At 40.8% G+C, this 17,117-nt stretch overlaps 1 protein-coding gene across 13 annotated transcripts in view; it reads right to left on the bottom strand.

Annotated features, from left to right (window-relative positions):
* The window catches only part of ST3GAL3 (ST3 beta-galactoside alpha-2,3-sialyltransferase 3), a 178,999-nt gene that overhangs the window by 46,030 nt on the left and 115,852 nt on the right, over nt 1–17,117 (bottom strand). For all 13 annotated transcript variants that reach the window (XR_014512600.1, XR_014512601.1, XR_014512602.1 and 10 more), the window contains 3 exons: nt 16,332–16,395; nt 13,275–13,370; nt 11,932–12,118 (listed from right to left, as the gene is read on the bottom strand). Coding sequence is in view for 10 of the 13 variants with exons in the window: in XM_083446108.1 (XP_083302234.1) it covers nt 11,932–12,118; nt 13,275–13,370; nt 16,332–16,395 (347 nt within the window). In the remaining 3 variants the exon portion in view is untranslated. The remainder of the gene's footprint in view (nt 1–11,931; nt 12,119–13,274; nt 13,371–16,331; nt 16,396–17,117) is intronic.

Raw genomic sequence — 17,117 nt, 5'->3', positions numbered from 1 at the left:
TGCTCAATGACCAGGGATTAGAGCAACTGTACTCCAATAAATTAAGGAGGGTCACATGTTAGTCACCAGTTGTTTTTTAAAGCAATTATAAAATCTATTGGTCTTTAATAATTAACTAACAAAATGCCCAAACAGATGAGATGTATATGGAAATGTGGGCATAAAAATGGCCTGCAGCTTAGTGGATGGGCACATTTCAGCTCCAGCTCCAACAGTCCTTCCCTACTGGTTTTCCCATGGCTTTTGCTTCTTCTCTCTCCCTTGAGATTCCCCACCAAAATTTCATTATTATTTTTTGCTTGCTCCCAGCCTTGTAGATAGAACAGCCTTCTGAATCTGGCGCCCTCCATATGTTTTTCACTGCAACTTCCAGCATCCCCAGTCAGTGAAGCTATGTTGGCTGCAGCTGAAGAGAGCTGTAGTCCAAAACATCTGGAGGACACCAGCTTCAAGGCAGAACACAGCCTTTTCCACACATTGCCAGTTTCCACTTTAGACGGTTTGTGCTTTCTCCTATACTAACTAACTAAGCAATTTTCATATAATTTTAAATAGCAGCAATTTCTGCTCCCCAGGGTAAAAAAGTCTATACAAAGACAAAAGCTGACAAAACAGTCATCATCAAAATAAGGACTAGCAGAAGTATCACTTCTTCCTTACCAAGTGGGATGCAGATAAGTACAGGAAGTTGCCTAATACTGAACCAGACCACTGGTCAATCTAGCTCATGTGGCTCTTGGGGGTTTCAGACTAGAGTTCTTCCTACCCAGGGATACCAAGAATTGGACCTGGAACCTTCTGCATGCAATGCACAGTCTCTGCCAATGAGCTATAGCCTCTGCCCTGAGTCATGGAAATATGTGAAATAAAAAGACTTGCCATGAGTTACTACTGATATTACAGCATCAGTTGATAGGCAGTGTTTATAGTGAAAGAAAAAGTGCTAACAGTTTCGGGGAAGTAGTTATGATAGACACAGAGGTGTCAATTAAAGGAATGTTGAAAGAGAAACAATTAAAAGATTTAGTATCAAGAAACAGTGCTGTAATTCACATGATGCATTTCAACATCACATCCTGTAGAGCTATTTGGAGTTACCTGGAAGTGGTGATGAGGTAACAAAACATTCAAACCAGTTTTCCTATAATAAAATCACTACTGTGGCACACCACATATAGGCGTGGAGAACAGAAATGTATGTCCATCATAGGGGACGCATGCAATTTACTGCATGTTAAGACATCTATGCAGAAAATGCTTCATGCGTGTGAACACCCTCTGAAGTGGCAGTTTAGAGAAAGAAAGGTGGGAAATGCAGAGGTGTGTAGGATTTCCAATAAAACCCCTCTAGTCCTTGCCTCAGTAATGGACTGAATAAGAGCCAATAAACTGATGCTCAATCCAGGTAAAACTGAGGCACTTTTAGTGGGTGGTTCCATAGAACGGATGGTTGGGAAATTACCTGCTCTTGATGGAATTAGACTCCCTTTGAAGGAGCAGATACGTAGCTTGAGGGTACTCCTGGATCTTTTGCTATCGCTGGAAGCTCAGCTGGCCTTGGGGGTGTGGAGTGCATTCCATCAGCTTTGGCTGATGGCCCAGCTGTGCCCACATCTGGACAGGGATAGCCTGCCTAACTTCTGTTGCCTATGTTCTGGTAATCTCTAGATTATATTACTGCAACATGTTTCACATGGAACTGCTTCTGAAGATGGTTCAGAAACTTTAACTGGTGCAGAATTCAATGAGGAAGGGTAAGAGGGAAAGTGGGGCATATAAAGACCACTCCTCTTTTCTTATATCCTGCTTTTCCTCTTACCCTTTGGGTCACCTCACTTTCTGACCAGCTGTTTGGCTGCCAATCTGAGCCTTGAAAAACTCATACAACTGAAAGAGGAAGCTGAAAAGAACAACACTCTTCACACTTCCTCTTCCAACATTAAGTGCTTTGCAAAACTCAGATTGACAGCTTGGATGCTGCTCTGAGCTTTGAAGAGTAAATACAGATGAAAGAGGCAGTGTGATAGAATGTTACTCTAAGTTCTTCTTCAGCTCTATATACTTGATACCTCATGGTGAAGGGGCGGGGAGTATAGGGGGGAGCACAGAGGTTTCAAAGGTAGCAGTGGAGGTAATCAGTCATGAGACCATGTTTGCAACTCCAGGATAATGGAAGGATCTTAACCAATTTCACAATACGATAAGAAGGGGTGGCCCATGACTAAGAAACATGTGGGGCAGTGCTTTGAATGCAACTGCAAACTGAAGCAGATGGACCACTTGTTTAAATAAAGTATTTACAAATTGGATTAAATATATTTCTGTGTTTTATGCAAGCTCTGGGGTTTAAACAATCGTCAACAAAACATTATCAACTAGGAAAGCTTCCTACAGCTTGTCTTTATGCCCAGAAGCCAATGCTGTGATCCTGAAACATCTACAAATGAAAACAAAACCCCAAAGTCAGCAATATTTTCATTTGCAGATGGCAGCAAAGAAAATGTTACAAGGAGTTTTCTAAACATGAAAATTTCTAGGTTTATTTGAACTACCTTGTCTTGTTGCCAACAACATCTGTGTGTAAACTCCAGGAGCTAGTGATGGGCAGGCAAACTTAATGCATCAAAAATGTGTGTATGTATTTCAATTTTTTTCTTAATGCTCTAATTCATATGACCTATTGCTTCTAGACCATCAAGGACTTGACTTCTAGTGGGAGAGGGAACCAGATTGTTGGATTGGATTGCTTTCCCTTTAAGGGTGGCAGGGCTTACTTGCAGAGGTATTAGCTGTGCAGTCTTTTTACCATGGTACACTTTGCTTAAACCTATTTTGGGCACACTGGAGTTTGAAAATATATTCTACTTTGGGTAATAGGATATGGGTAATATTCTGGTCTATTTCATTTGTATTATTCTAGGATTATCAACACTACTGAAATGTGCTACCACACTGAATGCATTCAAAATAAAAGCATCCTGTTCCTTGTGTTTGGGTTCCAAAACAGAGGCTTTGTGGTTTTGTTCTACAGCTCCTTGTTTCTCAGCTATAAAGCTCATATCCACCACTATACAAACCACAGGCAGCTGGCTCCATAGCCACTAACCCCTGTAGGCTTTAGCAGCTGGTATTAAGGTATCCTCTCAGCTGCTGTGTTCTACTGGGGCAGCCACTATTATGTCTAATAGTCTGATTAGAGACAGATGCTTGGGGAAATGTCTAAAGCTGTTAATTCCTATTGGGGATACCTGCCCTTCTTTAGACTCAGAGGAGCAGACAGACAGGGCAGTTAACAAATGCCAGGCACTACTAAAAACACACATTTCTTAGAGCTCATTCAGCTCAGTCATGGGAAGAGAGCTAAGGGATATATTCTGAATGTTTGTATAGACCTTATCAAAAAGTATATTCCTCAGATCTGGGATAAGAGCAATCTTTTTAGGATAGGGGCTAGAGATGAGTTGATGGGAGGTGATTCAATACAGTGAGTACCCTGTATCAAAAGAGGCAGAAATTCAATCAGACAAGCAGCAGATTTTACAGTATCTTAGCAGTAGTAACATAGGAATAGCCCTGCTGGTCAGGACAGTGGTCCAACTAGCTTCCTGCTTTTACAATGGCCAGCCACATGCCCATGGGAAGCCCACAAGTGAGATCTGAATGCAACAGCCCTCTCCCTTCCTGTGGTTGCCAGAAACTGGTATTGAGAAGCATGACACTGCTTCAGGACCATCAAGGGCTTCACTTCTAGAAGCATCTGGAATAAACTTCTGCCAGTTATTGTAGCTAGTAGCTACAGATAACCTTATCTTCCTTGAAGTTGTCGAATCCTCTGTTCAAGCCACCCAAGTTAGTGGCCATCACTGTCTCTTGTGGAACAAATTCCATAGTTTAACTATGCACTGTGTGAAGAAGTATTTCCTTTTGTCTGTCCTGAATCTTCCAACATTCAGCTTCACTGGAGTCTATGAGAAATGAGTAAAAACTTTTTTTATCTCCACTTTCTCCATGCCATGCATAATTTTATACACATATATCATATCACTTCTTACTTGCCTTTACTCCAGTGTTCAGTAATTAGGGAGGGCTCATATTTTGTTCTTCTTGAGCACTGAGTGGAGGGCTAAATTACACCCTCCTTCCAATTTCTTTAACTTTACACTTGAATCAATTAAATCCGCATCATGTGGGATGTCACATGAAATGCTCAGCGAACAGGAAGAGCACAGCTAAGGACATTCTATATATGGAATGTGGTTTGTAAGGTAGATTTGGGAGGATATAATTGTTTCATCTATGAGAGAACAGGTGAAAGCAGGGCACATTATGAGCTGAATTTGCCTTTACCTCTTCCAGAATCTATTATTGTCTCCACCTGAATAACAGGGGGAGTGGCAGATTTTCAATTGCATAAGTGAACGCATTGAACTCAATGGGGCTTACTTCTGAGAAGGCATGTAGAGGATTGTGCTGTTATATCACATTCCTTCTTGAGATTTGTGACTAAATTCATTCTTCTTTCTCAGTCACACAATATCCATCCCCCTCTCTTTTCAGGGCACTGAGGTTGTTTCCACCATCAAAGTGGGAGTTTGCATCCTGAAGAGCAGCGAGTTTTCCTGTGCCTGCCATTACTTACATTTGCCAATACTGGTTGAACCGAGGAGAGCAACTTGGGGGATGTCAGGGTATCCTTGGCCTTCTGTTATCTGAATGCTTGAACCGAGTAATGACACCAGAGAGGGTGTTAAAAACACCAAGCTATCTCAAGAATGTGTGGAGGATGGTATCAACACTGCCAATTTCTCCACTCCTTTGCAGTCATGTGTTGGGTAGGCTCAGAAAAAAAGATGCTTATCTATTCTTCATTATGGAACACCAAAGCGGAGGTCTAGTGAAGTACTGCTACTGAGATCTTTTCCAGCGCTTTTCTTACAATCATTGCACTGAGTCACTTCCCAGGCAATTGGCCTGTTCTTGTGACTTCATTTTTATATAATTAGTTGCAGGAAGTAATTATTTCCTTCAGCGAGCAATAAAGTCTCACAATGAAGTGCATTTGTCATCAAATAAGGAGTGTTGTATTATGAAAGCAGAAACTGGGCAAAGCAAACCCAATGGAAATTCCCTGGACACCCCTGCTCTCATTGAAGCAACAGCCCTTAAAATACAGAGTTTGCTCTATAGCTTGGTCACGGCCACCAGGAATCTCTGATTTGTGGGCAGTTGGTGAAGTCTAGTTTGGTTTGCGCCTGCTCTCCCCGACATAATCACCACTCCTCACCCAACTACAAACCTCAGATATGTTTTCAAATGGGCTTTATTATATACTATCATTAAAGGGTTATTTGACTTAAAAAAAAAAAAGCATTAAACACACTGGCTCAAAATACCTGACATCCACAAGCCATGAAGGAACAGCCAACCCCTGATAGGTCCACCTAGAATATAGCTTATATTCAAGCTCTTTCCTGAAGTATGGCACTTTTCTACCCATCATATTTTAGTAGAGTGCAAAGACATTAATGAAGAATGCATTCTGAAAAGCTTCCAAGCTGGAGGCATGTAATAAATGTTGCATGTTGTGCAAACGATTAAAACCAGTTAACAGGCTGTATTTTTAATGTCCTTAAATGTATCCAAGTGCCAGGATTCAGTCCAGCCCAGACCTTGAACCCAGCATCTCCACAAAGAAAGGAAAGTATGATTCTCCAGCAAATCTCCAAGCCACCAGTGACCCTGAAGACCTAACAGCTCCTCTGTCTCTCTGTTCAGCCACCAACAATTAGACTGGGATAGCTGCAGGATTAGTTCAGCCTGCGGATTTAGCAGAGTGGACTTCACACATCTCCACTGGACATATAGTACCTGCCTTTTCCTAGGGTTGCCATATTTCAAAAAGTGAAAACCCAGACACAAAGGTTGTTGAGTTTTTTTGGCCAAAGTTGTTGAGATTTATATTTTATTTTTTGCAAATTGCAAAAAAACAAAAAATGGTTCTGAGCTATTTTTAAAGGAAAATCGGCAAAAACTACACTGCCAACATGGGTTGCCATACATCCAAATTTTCCTGGACATTTTGCCGATTTCTGCCCAGACACTGATTCCAACTGCAGTATTCTGTTTATGTCTGGGAAATTCTGGACGTATGGCAACCCTACTTTTTCCAGTTTCTCACACAAAGGGGCAAATAAAAAGAGAGCTCACATAAAGGTGTGCTCATGGGGTAGGGGTGGTGGTAGATCTCCTGGATATATTTTGTGATCATGTTGCTAACAGTGCAACAGTCTGGTGTCAGACATTCCTTCTCACACTTTTTATTTGAATTGCATCTTTTTCCTTGCATCTGCCCAAGGGATAAATGAGCTATCATTTAAGTTGCATGGATACGATTGGGTTATTAGCTACCTTCCTAGTAAAGGTTCCCCGCGCCCTGGTTGAACTCTCAGTTGTACTACTGAAAAATGTGCAAAAATATAATGTAACTGACCAATTAACCAAAAAATGTGTGGGGTGGGGGATCAGAGACAGGCAAAAAATAGAATAAATAGTGCAAAGATGAGTTATTTGTGCACATTTTGTTCCTCTGTAGTTGAGTCTATAGTCACTATGCTGCCTCAATCTCATATAAAGAACTGAAAGGTGGATGCATTACCCTTCCCCAGGTAATTGTTTCTGTGGTCAAAATTACTTCCCATGCATCTCCTAGTCATTGCAAGGACAAACATGAATTTGGAACCCTGCGGGTGGGGGTGAAATGCAGCAGAGAAGTGGTAGGTGGGGAAAGTGTTAAGTACTCTTGCTGCTTCTCTACTGCAAATTTGTCCCTCCTGAAATGAATGATACCAGGACTCTGTTCGCCTGTTGATGCATGATGCCCCCAGGGCAGCAAAGAAATGAAGTTTCTTCAACCCAGTTTCGTTTAAAGAGCCGTAACTCAGGAGGTGTGTTGATTCATAGCTGTGCATCTCACAGATTCTGCAGGTTACATCACAATATAGTACTCCACATCCTGCAAACAAAACTTTAGTCCTGTAAAACTGCTCATTGATCCCTGATTAGTTGCACATCAGTTGTATGAGAATGGTTGGTAGATCAGCAGGAAAGACAAATCATTTGGAAATAAGGGCTTCTGCAAGGGGATATTTTTGTGCTTTATACTTCAGGAACAAGTTTATGAAAATTACACAGAACAATGAATGAGAATGGAGGCTTGCCTAAAAGTATCTAGGTGAATGCAGTTGGCCTTTGGTACAATTGGCAACAATTGAGAGAGGAAACGGAAAAGGGCAGATGTAGACCAAACAATGCTCCAATTCACCATGTGCCTCTTTGTGTGCCCCACCCAACCAGGAATGTAGTTATACAATCCCTGACTCCATTGCACAAGTGAAAGGTAGGTTTACCAGACTGACAAATGGGAAGTGTTTCTGCCCACATATAACTTTGGTTAGGCCCCAACGTAGGCACTCTCAATTAGCAACTCAAGACTCATCTGCTTACATTTGTTCATGAGAAGCACAAACAGAAGAAAAGGAAGACGAATTCTGATGTGATAAATAATAAAGACATGTAACTAAACAGGGAGTTTTAGTCAGTAGCTGGTAAGCTTGCATGGTACTTGCAGATGGTTTTGAATATAGTGCTCTAAACGGTTTCTTGTTCCAGGCTGCAAGTCAGATGCTAAATGTTTGCCTTCACCTAAGCAGAAGCCCTCCAAACAAATCAAAAGACTGGAGTAAGGTCTGAAGACTGTACTGCAGAATGTAGTTCTGAGCACTCAAAAACATACATTTTTAAAGAAACTGAACCACAAATACTCAGATCACCATGCTCATGATACACAAATATTCTCTTTGAAACCTTCAGTGCATAGATGCTTTTCTCCACAGAGTTTACAAGTGGGTAACTGGCGTAAGTAAATACTTAGATATTTGGCTATCAGAGGAAACTCAAACGTTAAGAAGAGGAAGAAATGTCAAATACCTTTGTGTATGGCACATACTTCAAGTACATGATTTTCATAACCATCCACAATGCCTTCTAACTTCAAGAGCTCTCAATGGGTTTTATATTTGTAGGCTGCAGAAATGAACTCATGCGTATTCTCAGTTGTAATACGCCATTCAACACTTTCTAAGGATTTGATGGGTCACCTGTTCTCAAAAAGGCACTCATATTATGTCATTTCTGTGGTGCTGACCTTAATATTTAAGCACTTTTCCCTTTCACTTATAGCCATCCACCTAATGGAGAGCACCACAGTGAAAAGAACAGTTTCAGCACTGCCAAAGATATCCTGTGCAAACCTGTATAGTCTTGTAGACTTATGCTTGTCAACTGTTGTGTGGGCAGGGCAACGCTGCCAGATTTTCTGCTTCTCCCACATATAAACTAAATTATGATTTATATATGGCAAACACTAAGACAAACTGGGAGTTCAGCAGGGAAATGTCTGCCTTATGTTTACACAAATACACTTTGTGAGTGTGTGTGTATACCTACACAAGCTCCTAATTTTCAAAATGTGTTTAACCTGCATGGATTTGTATGATCTTTTGTTGTGCTAAACTGAAGAATTTACAGCACCTACCATTCTGCATGAAGCTGTTGGGACAACTTGTGTGTCTCCTTATTACACAGCCATGTACAGGCAAGCCAAAAAGGCCATAAACCTAACTGCTAATCTTAGCTGGCATAACAAAACTAAAGCTGATTCCAGCAGCTTCAGCACAGTCTTCACTATAGGACAGGAAGTGGTATTTTCTTATTTCTCTCCTTTTTACTTCTTGTTTTCTTCCCATTGACTACAATTTTGGTGTCATTGCAATAACACAGCCAGCAGGACATGCACATCTCTGAACTCTTTCTATGGAACTACTGAGAGGCCTCTGGCAGTGCTGTGTCATCCCACTGGTAGACTTCCCCCTCCAACTTAAGCGTGCAATCCTACAGGAAGTGCTGTTAAGTGTCAACTATTTCCCCATTAGCTCTAATAAAGTCTTCATGTGCCTATAGGTTGGGGCACTGTTATGGCTTTTCCCAAAGAATCCTGTGAACTGTAGTTTGTTAAGAATGCTGAGAGTAGTGAAGAAGCCCCTATCTCCCACCCCCACCCCCGAACTACAACATAAATAAATTCAAAAACAAACAAATCACTGAACTGAAATGACAGTAAAGCTGGAGAGGCAAAGAAACACAGCATGTTTAGTGACTGAGAACTGAAAATAGGCAACAGCATGAGATAAACTCCTTCCTTGGTAATGAATAAATGCATGGGGAACTAGACATCTTGTGCAAGCTACTGAGCACACTACCTCACCTCCAGAGAGCACTAAAAATGAATAGAACATTAAAAAATGAGTATATCAATGGAAAGTTATGCTAATAGTATTTGCAAATACCAGCAGATTACAAGTGTGGGAAACAATGCCTAAACAACAACAAGAAGAAGTACATCTCCCTGAAGCTTGTGGGGAGAGAGGCAAGGTTTCAGATGCAGCATTGTCAAGTGGTCTAAAGCTAAAACTTCAAAGCAGAAAGTACTTCCCCAATTCCTTTCATATTTATAATGTGAGAACTTTTATTTGGGCAGGATGAAAGAGGTTCAGAAATACTACAGTTCTGTACATTGTCCCCCAGGAATGCTAACTCCTGTCCCAGCAGCAGTTTGGCAATTGCTTTATAAAAGGATTAAAGGACCTTCCCAAACTCCTATGACACATATTTTAACTCCTCCCTGAACGTGCCTCTCAGTTTGTCCTGGAAAACTGCCTTGCAAGAACAAGGTCAAAGAAGGGGAGTGAAAGAGAATTTCTGCTCCACTCCCTGTGTGTACAACACCTTCTAGAGAGAATCAGTTTAATAGCATTGCCCCTCCCTTTGCTCCCCTTTTGCTTACCTTGTGACTGTGATTCATTTTAAATGTTTAAAGCACCCATTTCCTCTTTGATGCAAGGCAAAGAGGATTAATTTTAACCTATTTGGATCATTCATTGGTTTGGGGGGGGGGGGCAAGACTGTATTGTTGTGCTGGCTCTTCCTGGATGGTGGCAGAGAGTTCATGTGTGACTAAATAAATCTGCTAATAAGGTAATACCCACAGTGGTAATGTGTTGCACAAGAAGAATTAGTTGCCACTTGAGCTATCCACTGTTCTCTGCATGCTTACACAATATTCAAAACCAGTAAAAAAAAGGGAAAGGAGAAAAAAGAGTTGCTGCCATCAATATATAGTGGTTTCTATGGTCTTAAAGAGACCGTAATGATTCCACAGGCAGGTATAAGCATATGGAGAAAAAAATCCAGATGAACTGTAGTAAGACATTTCCCCATTATTTCTAATGAAATAATCACTGAAGTAGGTACTGTACAGGAGATGGTCAGTTTCTTTCGTTCCTTCCTCCACTGGTGCCTCTGGAGCCCATATACAGTACTAAGATTTGCTAGGAGAGAACATTTCACTCCATAGTAAATTTTGTCTTTCTTTCCTAAAGATTGAAGATTGTTCAGATCTTATAGAAGACAAGTGATGTGGATATGGAATAAAAACAGAAGCATTTCCCCTTGCCCAGATTCAGCTGCACCCTATTCGACCTCCAACGTCATCCCTGCACACTGTGCATCAGACACACCTCTGCAATGAGCAGGCTGTTGAGCGTGGCTGCACTTGCAGGCAGGTGCTCACTCAACACCAGACTTACACTACTAAAGACATCTTCCTGATGCCGCAGGCACTTGCTCCATAAGCTGTTCATTTTGGCAGCCTACTGGTGAAAGTAGGTATAGGGTTATTTTTTTAGAGCGGGGAAAACCTAGAGGCTACTTATTTCCAAGGAAACCTTTGCCCTCATTTGGCTCCTTTACCAACATGAACCAGATGTTCAAGGAGAGTTTCCTACAGATGAAATCATTTTATTGAGGTAAGGAAGTATATTTGAATCCAACCCACTAAATAGCATTGCATGTATGAATCAGGGCTGCCCAGTTATTTAAAAAGTGTCTGAGCTAAGTTTGGCAATCTGCATTTTTAAGTATCTTTCTGCTGCCGCCTTTTCCAATAGAAAAGATGAGACAATGCTGACACTTCCAAACTAGAAACATGGTTATCCCTAATGTTTGTTAACTTATTGCATTTATATTCATTTTTTTCTCTAAGTAGCTGTGGATGGTGGACATGGTTCTCCCTCTCAACATTTAAGCCTCACAGCAACTCTAAGAGGTAGGTTAGGCTGAGAGGCAGTAACTGTTTCATGATCACTCAGTGAGCATGGCTGAGTGGGGATTTGAACCCTAGACTCCCAGGGTTCCACTACCCCACACTGGATTCTCAACCTATGAAAAAATGTGTTCCATGCTTACAGTACAGCTTATGTCTCAAGCCGCTAAAAAAGGCCAGAATGAAACAGGTATGTGAGACCAAAAATAACCTGAAAGGGAATAGCAGCCTGACTGGAGTGTTCTTACCTCAAACACTCGTTAAAGTCCTCCATTGAATCTGTTTATCGATGGGCTGAGCAGACTGTATTCTGCTGGGATATGAGGTGCTTCTAGATAGCCTAGTTTATCCCCCAAATCATTTTCCGATTTTGTTTGAATTTATTTGCCTTGAATATTGGATTAATTCATCAGCCTTGTTTTTATCAGTAACAAGCAGCCTACAAAGATATGTTGTTCTTACGCTGCCATTTTAAATTATTTATTTATTACATGCCTCAAACCCCACATTTCTGCTTCATTTTGTCGGTGTTCAAACTCAGGGTCATTTGAGATTAGAAAGGCATTCTGAAGCCCATTTTAATACTTCGAAAGGCAAATGGAAAGGATGCATTCCACAGAAACAGAGCTGTGCAAGAAATGTAAGCACAGCACTGAGAGCTACAGGCAAAAAGTCAGGAAATACCAGGAGTTCTTCTCCAGAGTAACTCTTACCACTTTTTCCTTGTAAACAATGTACTTCAGCCACTTGAAATCCTGCCACTTGAACCCTGCCAGCACAAAGAGGGAATCCTTTTCATATTGCTCTGGTTTCTGGATGGCCCCTTCTGGGTATGTTATTCGCATTGTTGTCTTGCCACCAACATCCTTTTCAAAGCCTTTCACTGGAGCAGAGTTCAGCCTACAGAGAGTTCAGAGAAGAACGGCCAGTTGCATTTACACCATAGTTCAGTTTGAAATGGTAGCAAAAACACAGGATAGAAACTATAAAATTAAACAAAAGTCAGACATGAGCAAATATGCTGAGAGCTCATAACTGCCAGTGAAACAGTTAAAACTGCTTGCATCCAACTTCTGGAGTTAATGTGTATAAAGAGATGATCAATTAGACCTGACTGAGCAACCAAGAATTTCAGAATTTAGTGTTTAGTGTTTCCTGATTCTTCCACAGGCCAAAGTGAGAAGCTAAGCACTCAAATAAAGAGTCGGCCACTATTCTCAATACAAATATAAAGGAAGTTATTAGTGCCCATTCTCATCCATCTACACTATCTTGATTTTTCCTAGAACATATTGAACTGCTGGTAAGTAGTTATTCTCTACTAGGACTATGGCGTGAGCCGATATTTATCATCAAAGCTTATCACAAAGCATGAGTGCATAGAACTTTTCACCTACAATTTAGTTTGTGGTATAATCGTGCTCATGAGGTAGTGCTAGCAAGACTGCCTTATAAACTGAAACTAGTTGTCCACAAACCAGAGCATCCCTAAGCACTTGAAGATGAACAATTTAGGTATCCAACTCTGGAAAAGGAGCTCATTGAATGCCCTTGGGTACTTGGCATATGAAGCGATGTCACCGTTGCACCACAATTTCCATCCGACAGGAAACCAAGAAACTGGCAACTGGGTCTCTATCTCTTTATAGTTCAGGACTAGACAATATCAGAATGGCTGTTCTGAAAAGCAGTAGTCATACATCCTCCTATGCCTCCCCGATAATGAAAAACATTTAACATCTTGCCAGTGTGCCCCAGGTTTCCCCACTACATTTCATTAGGTGTTTGCAACTCAGAATGAGATGATTTTATGTCACACATTGTATTATTAGTTGCTACTGTGGAAGCGGAAGAGAATGAAACAAGAAGCTGCTGTTTTTAGCAGCAGCCCCACATCTGCCATACCTTCTAATTCCAGCCTTAGTCTTTTATGTGAGGCATATTGTGCCAAGGACACTGGAATCTGACAGGGCCAGAGGTGCTGCAAACCTCTACTGCATATAGTAGGAAAATATTTATAGAACACCTCTTCCTCTCCCCTGTGCGGACAACTCACCTGATAACAATGTCGTAGTCATCGATTTTCAAACCCAGTGACTTGTTTGCTAGAATGCCACCATTTCCCACAATAACACATCTCCGGCAACTGAGACTGGGAAGGAAGCAGAGATAAGGGCAGTTGGGTAAACAGTGAAATCCACAAGCACAGAGCTCCTCCTGGTCAAGATCCAATTCAGGCACTGTAAGTATAATCAGGAGGCTGTACTCTATTAATTTGCCGTAACAAACTCTGACAATTTATAATACAGGGAGCATAGCAACACAGGTAGCAAAAGGAGGAAATGTTCTCACCATATCTACTTAGGCTTATTGGCTCAAGATGAAATCACTGCATTTAAATAGCTAACAAAATGTTTCTTTTCATAATGAAACAACTGCAAGGGAAGAGTTAAACAGTGAAACTAAGTGCAGATTTTGTTTGCACAGAAGAATAGTAACTGCTTAATTAACTACCATTTATCTATGCACAGGAAAATATGCAGAGAAAGGTCCCAAATAAACAATCCTTAAGAGGAAAATGGCAGTTGTAGATTGTTGGTTAAAATCATGTTAGAATTCCTAGTGCGATTCTCTTCCCTTTATTTTACTATTCACTTTGACATTAGACCTGGATCTGTGTTTAATCCAATTTCCTCTTGTCCTCTGCTCAATGGACTGGATGGTACTCTTTGCTTCACTCCCTGTTACATACAATGGGCCAGTCACTTTCCCTTCACCTAACCTACCTCACTAGGATGTTGTGAGGATATAGTGGAAGGGGGGTTGTATGCCACTTTGAGATCACTGGAGGAAAAGTGGGACATAAATGAAATAAATAATATAAAAGCATTATTGTCCCATGCTGTCCTCCTTTTATACAAGATAAAATTCCCAATCCAGATCCTTCAACATTTCCTCATCAGTGCTTCCTGTAGTTCAGGAGAAGTCAAAGAGACTACATTCAAAGGCTCCTTTTTACATCCTCTTTCAAGGACATAATAAGAGCATTGTAATTTTAAGAATTGCCTTACTTTTCCCGTGTATAGCACACCCCCATGTATAAGAGGGGGAGAAAATGGGGGGAGATGGCCCAGAGGTGTTGAGCTTTTTGGGGGGGTGGGAGGAATGCCGACAATAAATCAAACGACTGAAAAATGCTGACAATCACAGTTGCAGCCAATCCATGGCAGCCCTTGCCGCAGCCACAACTCACCCACCCAATCGCCGCACACAAGCTCCTGCTTGTGGCTGCGCACATCCCTCCTCTGCACTACTCATGTATAAGACGACCCCTGATTTTTTAACATTGCTTTCAAGTAAAAAACCCTCGTCTTGTACACAGAAAAGTACAGTAATTGCCAACAGGAATTGGAGGCTGAAAGATGAGTAAAAACTGTCTATATACTACACAAGCCACTTCCTTAATTTCACTCCTTCTCCTTCTTCCTCCCACTTATTGCTCTGTAAAGTCCTATATACATTAAAAATATTGTGTATTGTTGAGTACAACTTTGGAAACTAGGTCCCAAATACCATATGATTTGTGGTTACATTTAGTGGCTCCAACAATGTGAAACAGGAGAGTAGGAATGCTCTGGGATACCATAAATACAAAGATGTGTAGAAAAACACTGAAAACTGCCTCAAAGGAGTACCACAACTGAAGCAGAAAGTACAACACAATAGTAGGCTGTTTGTAAACCAGACCACATTTCCATAAAGTTGTCACATCAGAAGTAAGACAGACACTTGGAAATGCTCCTAGACAAGATGAGATGCTGATCGAATTTTTGGTTCAAGAACAAGGGTAACACGTCTTGCTTCAACTGAAAACTGCAATACTATCACCTCACTTCAGTAATATTTCAAGTACATACAATGATCTGCAATCTTGATTTAACTCATTCTCATATCCAGTCTGTATAAAAATGGACTAGTATTCTTCTATTTTACTATTTTAAGGTAACTCAATGGGAAGGAGAATGAAAATGACTTGTCTAAAAGCTTGAAAAAGTATTTATTTAAAATTGTCTGATTTTAGGATGGGTTAACTCTACTCTGCTCTGTAGAACTCCATATTTAACCTTTAATCTCTGTCTGTGTAGCATTAATTCCTTGCATACTTCCTCAAGTCTCTCTTATCTCTTTCCCTTCCATCAGTTTAATCTCTACCAAGGATTGTGGCTTGCTTCTTCCAAACAAATCACAAGCGGTAAGCCAAGAACAAACCTTGGTTACCACTTGTGGTTTTCCTGGGTGTGAGAAACACAATATGCCAGATTCTGGTTTGGTTCATCCATGGAACTGCAGCAGTAGAAATGGGACATGCGGCCTGTTCACACTAAACCACTGTTTGTTTTAAACTATGGGTGTTATCTCATTTTTTTCTTGCCAATTCAGAATGTAAAATATGTTTAGTGAGGTACAAAGCTCAGTAGAAGAAATTGAGGCAAAGGAAAACAGCAAGAATTTTGTGCTAAGCTAGTATTAGACAACAACAATAGGTGTGAGGTTCCACCATGTGCCAATAGATTACTGAAGAATGTTCTATATTAAAAGCAAAACATGGGGGGGGGGGACAAATGAACATGTCCGCCACTACATCCAAGTTTGCTGCTCCCATGAATATGTGCATGCCTCCGAAAGCCAGGTAAAAATTTCCATAATCAGTCTTGCTATCAGCTCCACTGCCCCACAGCTATAAACATAGGGTTTAGAAGAGGAGCCGTTAGTGAGAACAAGCTGAACCTTATATTTGTCTGAATAAACACTGTGCAATTCTGCTGCCTTACAATGATACCTTGGGGGAGGTTGTGACAAGTTAATGCATTTGTTGAAAGATTGTCAGTTATTTATTTTGAAATGTAGGGAATCAAGCAGAATGCGGTAACACTAGAGAATAAAATTTCTGAAGCTGTCAAAAAACACTATTTTATAGACCCCATGGATTGGAACAGGAGCATCATTTCCAGCTCCTCATTTTACTCCAAAGCCAAGAGCCCATAGGGAGGCTGTTTATTAATGGCCAGCAACTCCCAGGGGCTCCTTCAGTCTCCCAAAAGAATCTACTCACCTATCAAGGGCTGGAGTAAGACGATAATCTTTGGTTGCTGACAAGATGGCTTTGATCAGATTATCTGTTAAGAAAAAAATACATTAGAAGGGTTAGCTTGCTTCATTCCCCCCAATAGTATTGATGTACAAAGACTTCAGGGACCAAGATGATTAATGAATGAATTTGCACTGGTATATTTAAGTTACAGCATAACAATTAGAAATTAGACAAAGGGCAACAAACATTACATAAATACATTCTTTAGGTTGTATGTTATATACATTATTTTCATTCAGGAATGTCCTAGAGCTAAAAATTCAGATTGACTCTGAAAAATAAAATTATATTTCCAAAATGACTGAGCTTCAATAAACACAGGCACCTTTGAGAATCTATTTCTCCATTGTTTCTTTGTTACATACAGTGTCTTCCCTCTTTGCTTCTCTTTCTGATGTGTACCAAGTGGATATCCTGAACAATAAACCACATTGCTTTCACTAAAGACCTGCAGCACTTTCTACATGTAAGGAGGGAGCTACTTGCATTACTCATATGTGCAACAGGTCTATTCAGTGCAATCAAGGGTGGCAAACCATTTTGGCAAGTATGCCATAAGTCAACTCCACAACATTAGATGCCACCCTATGTAGTGCAGTTACAGGCAGCCCCTGGTAGATTAATGTGGTTTCTATCTACTGAGCCAGGGAGCAAGCAGCAATGTGGCAATCTAGAGACAGGCAGATTTGTAGACACCCACCTCTATGCCATAACCAGATCATTGGGCTCCAACTCTTGTACAGATGT

This window comes from Podarcis tiliguerta, assembly GCF_965153285.1.
Source record: "Podarcis tiliguerta genome assembly, chromosome: 6".
NCBI classification, from domain to species: domain Eukaryota; kingdom Metazoa; phylum Chordata; class Lepidosauria; order Squamata; family Lacertidae; genus Podarcis; species Podarcis tiliguerta.
Note: the sequence above shows the minus strand (reverse complement) of the source record. Positions and strands in the feature narration are given on the sequence as shown.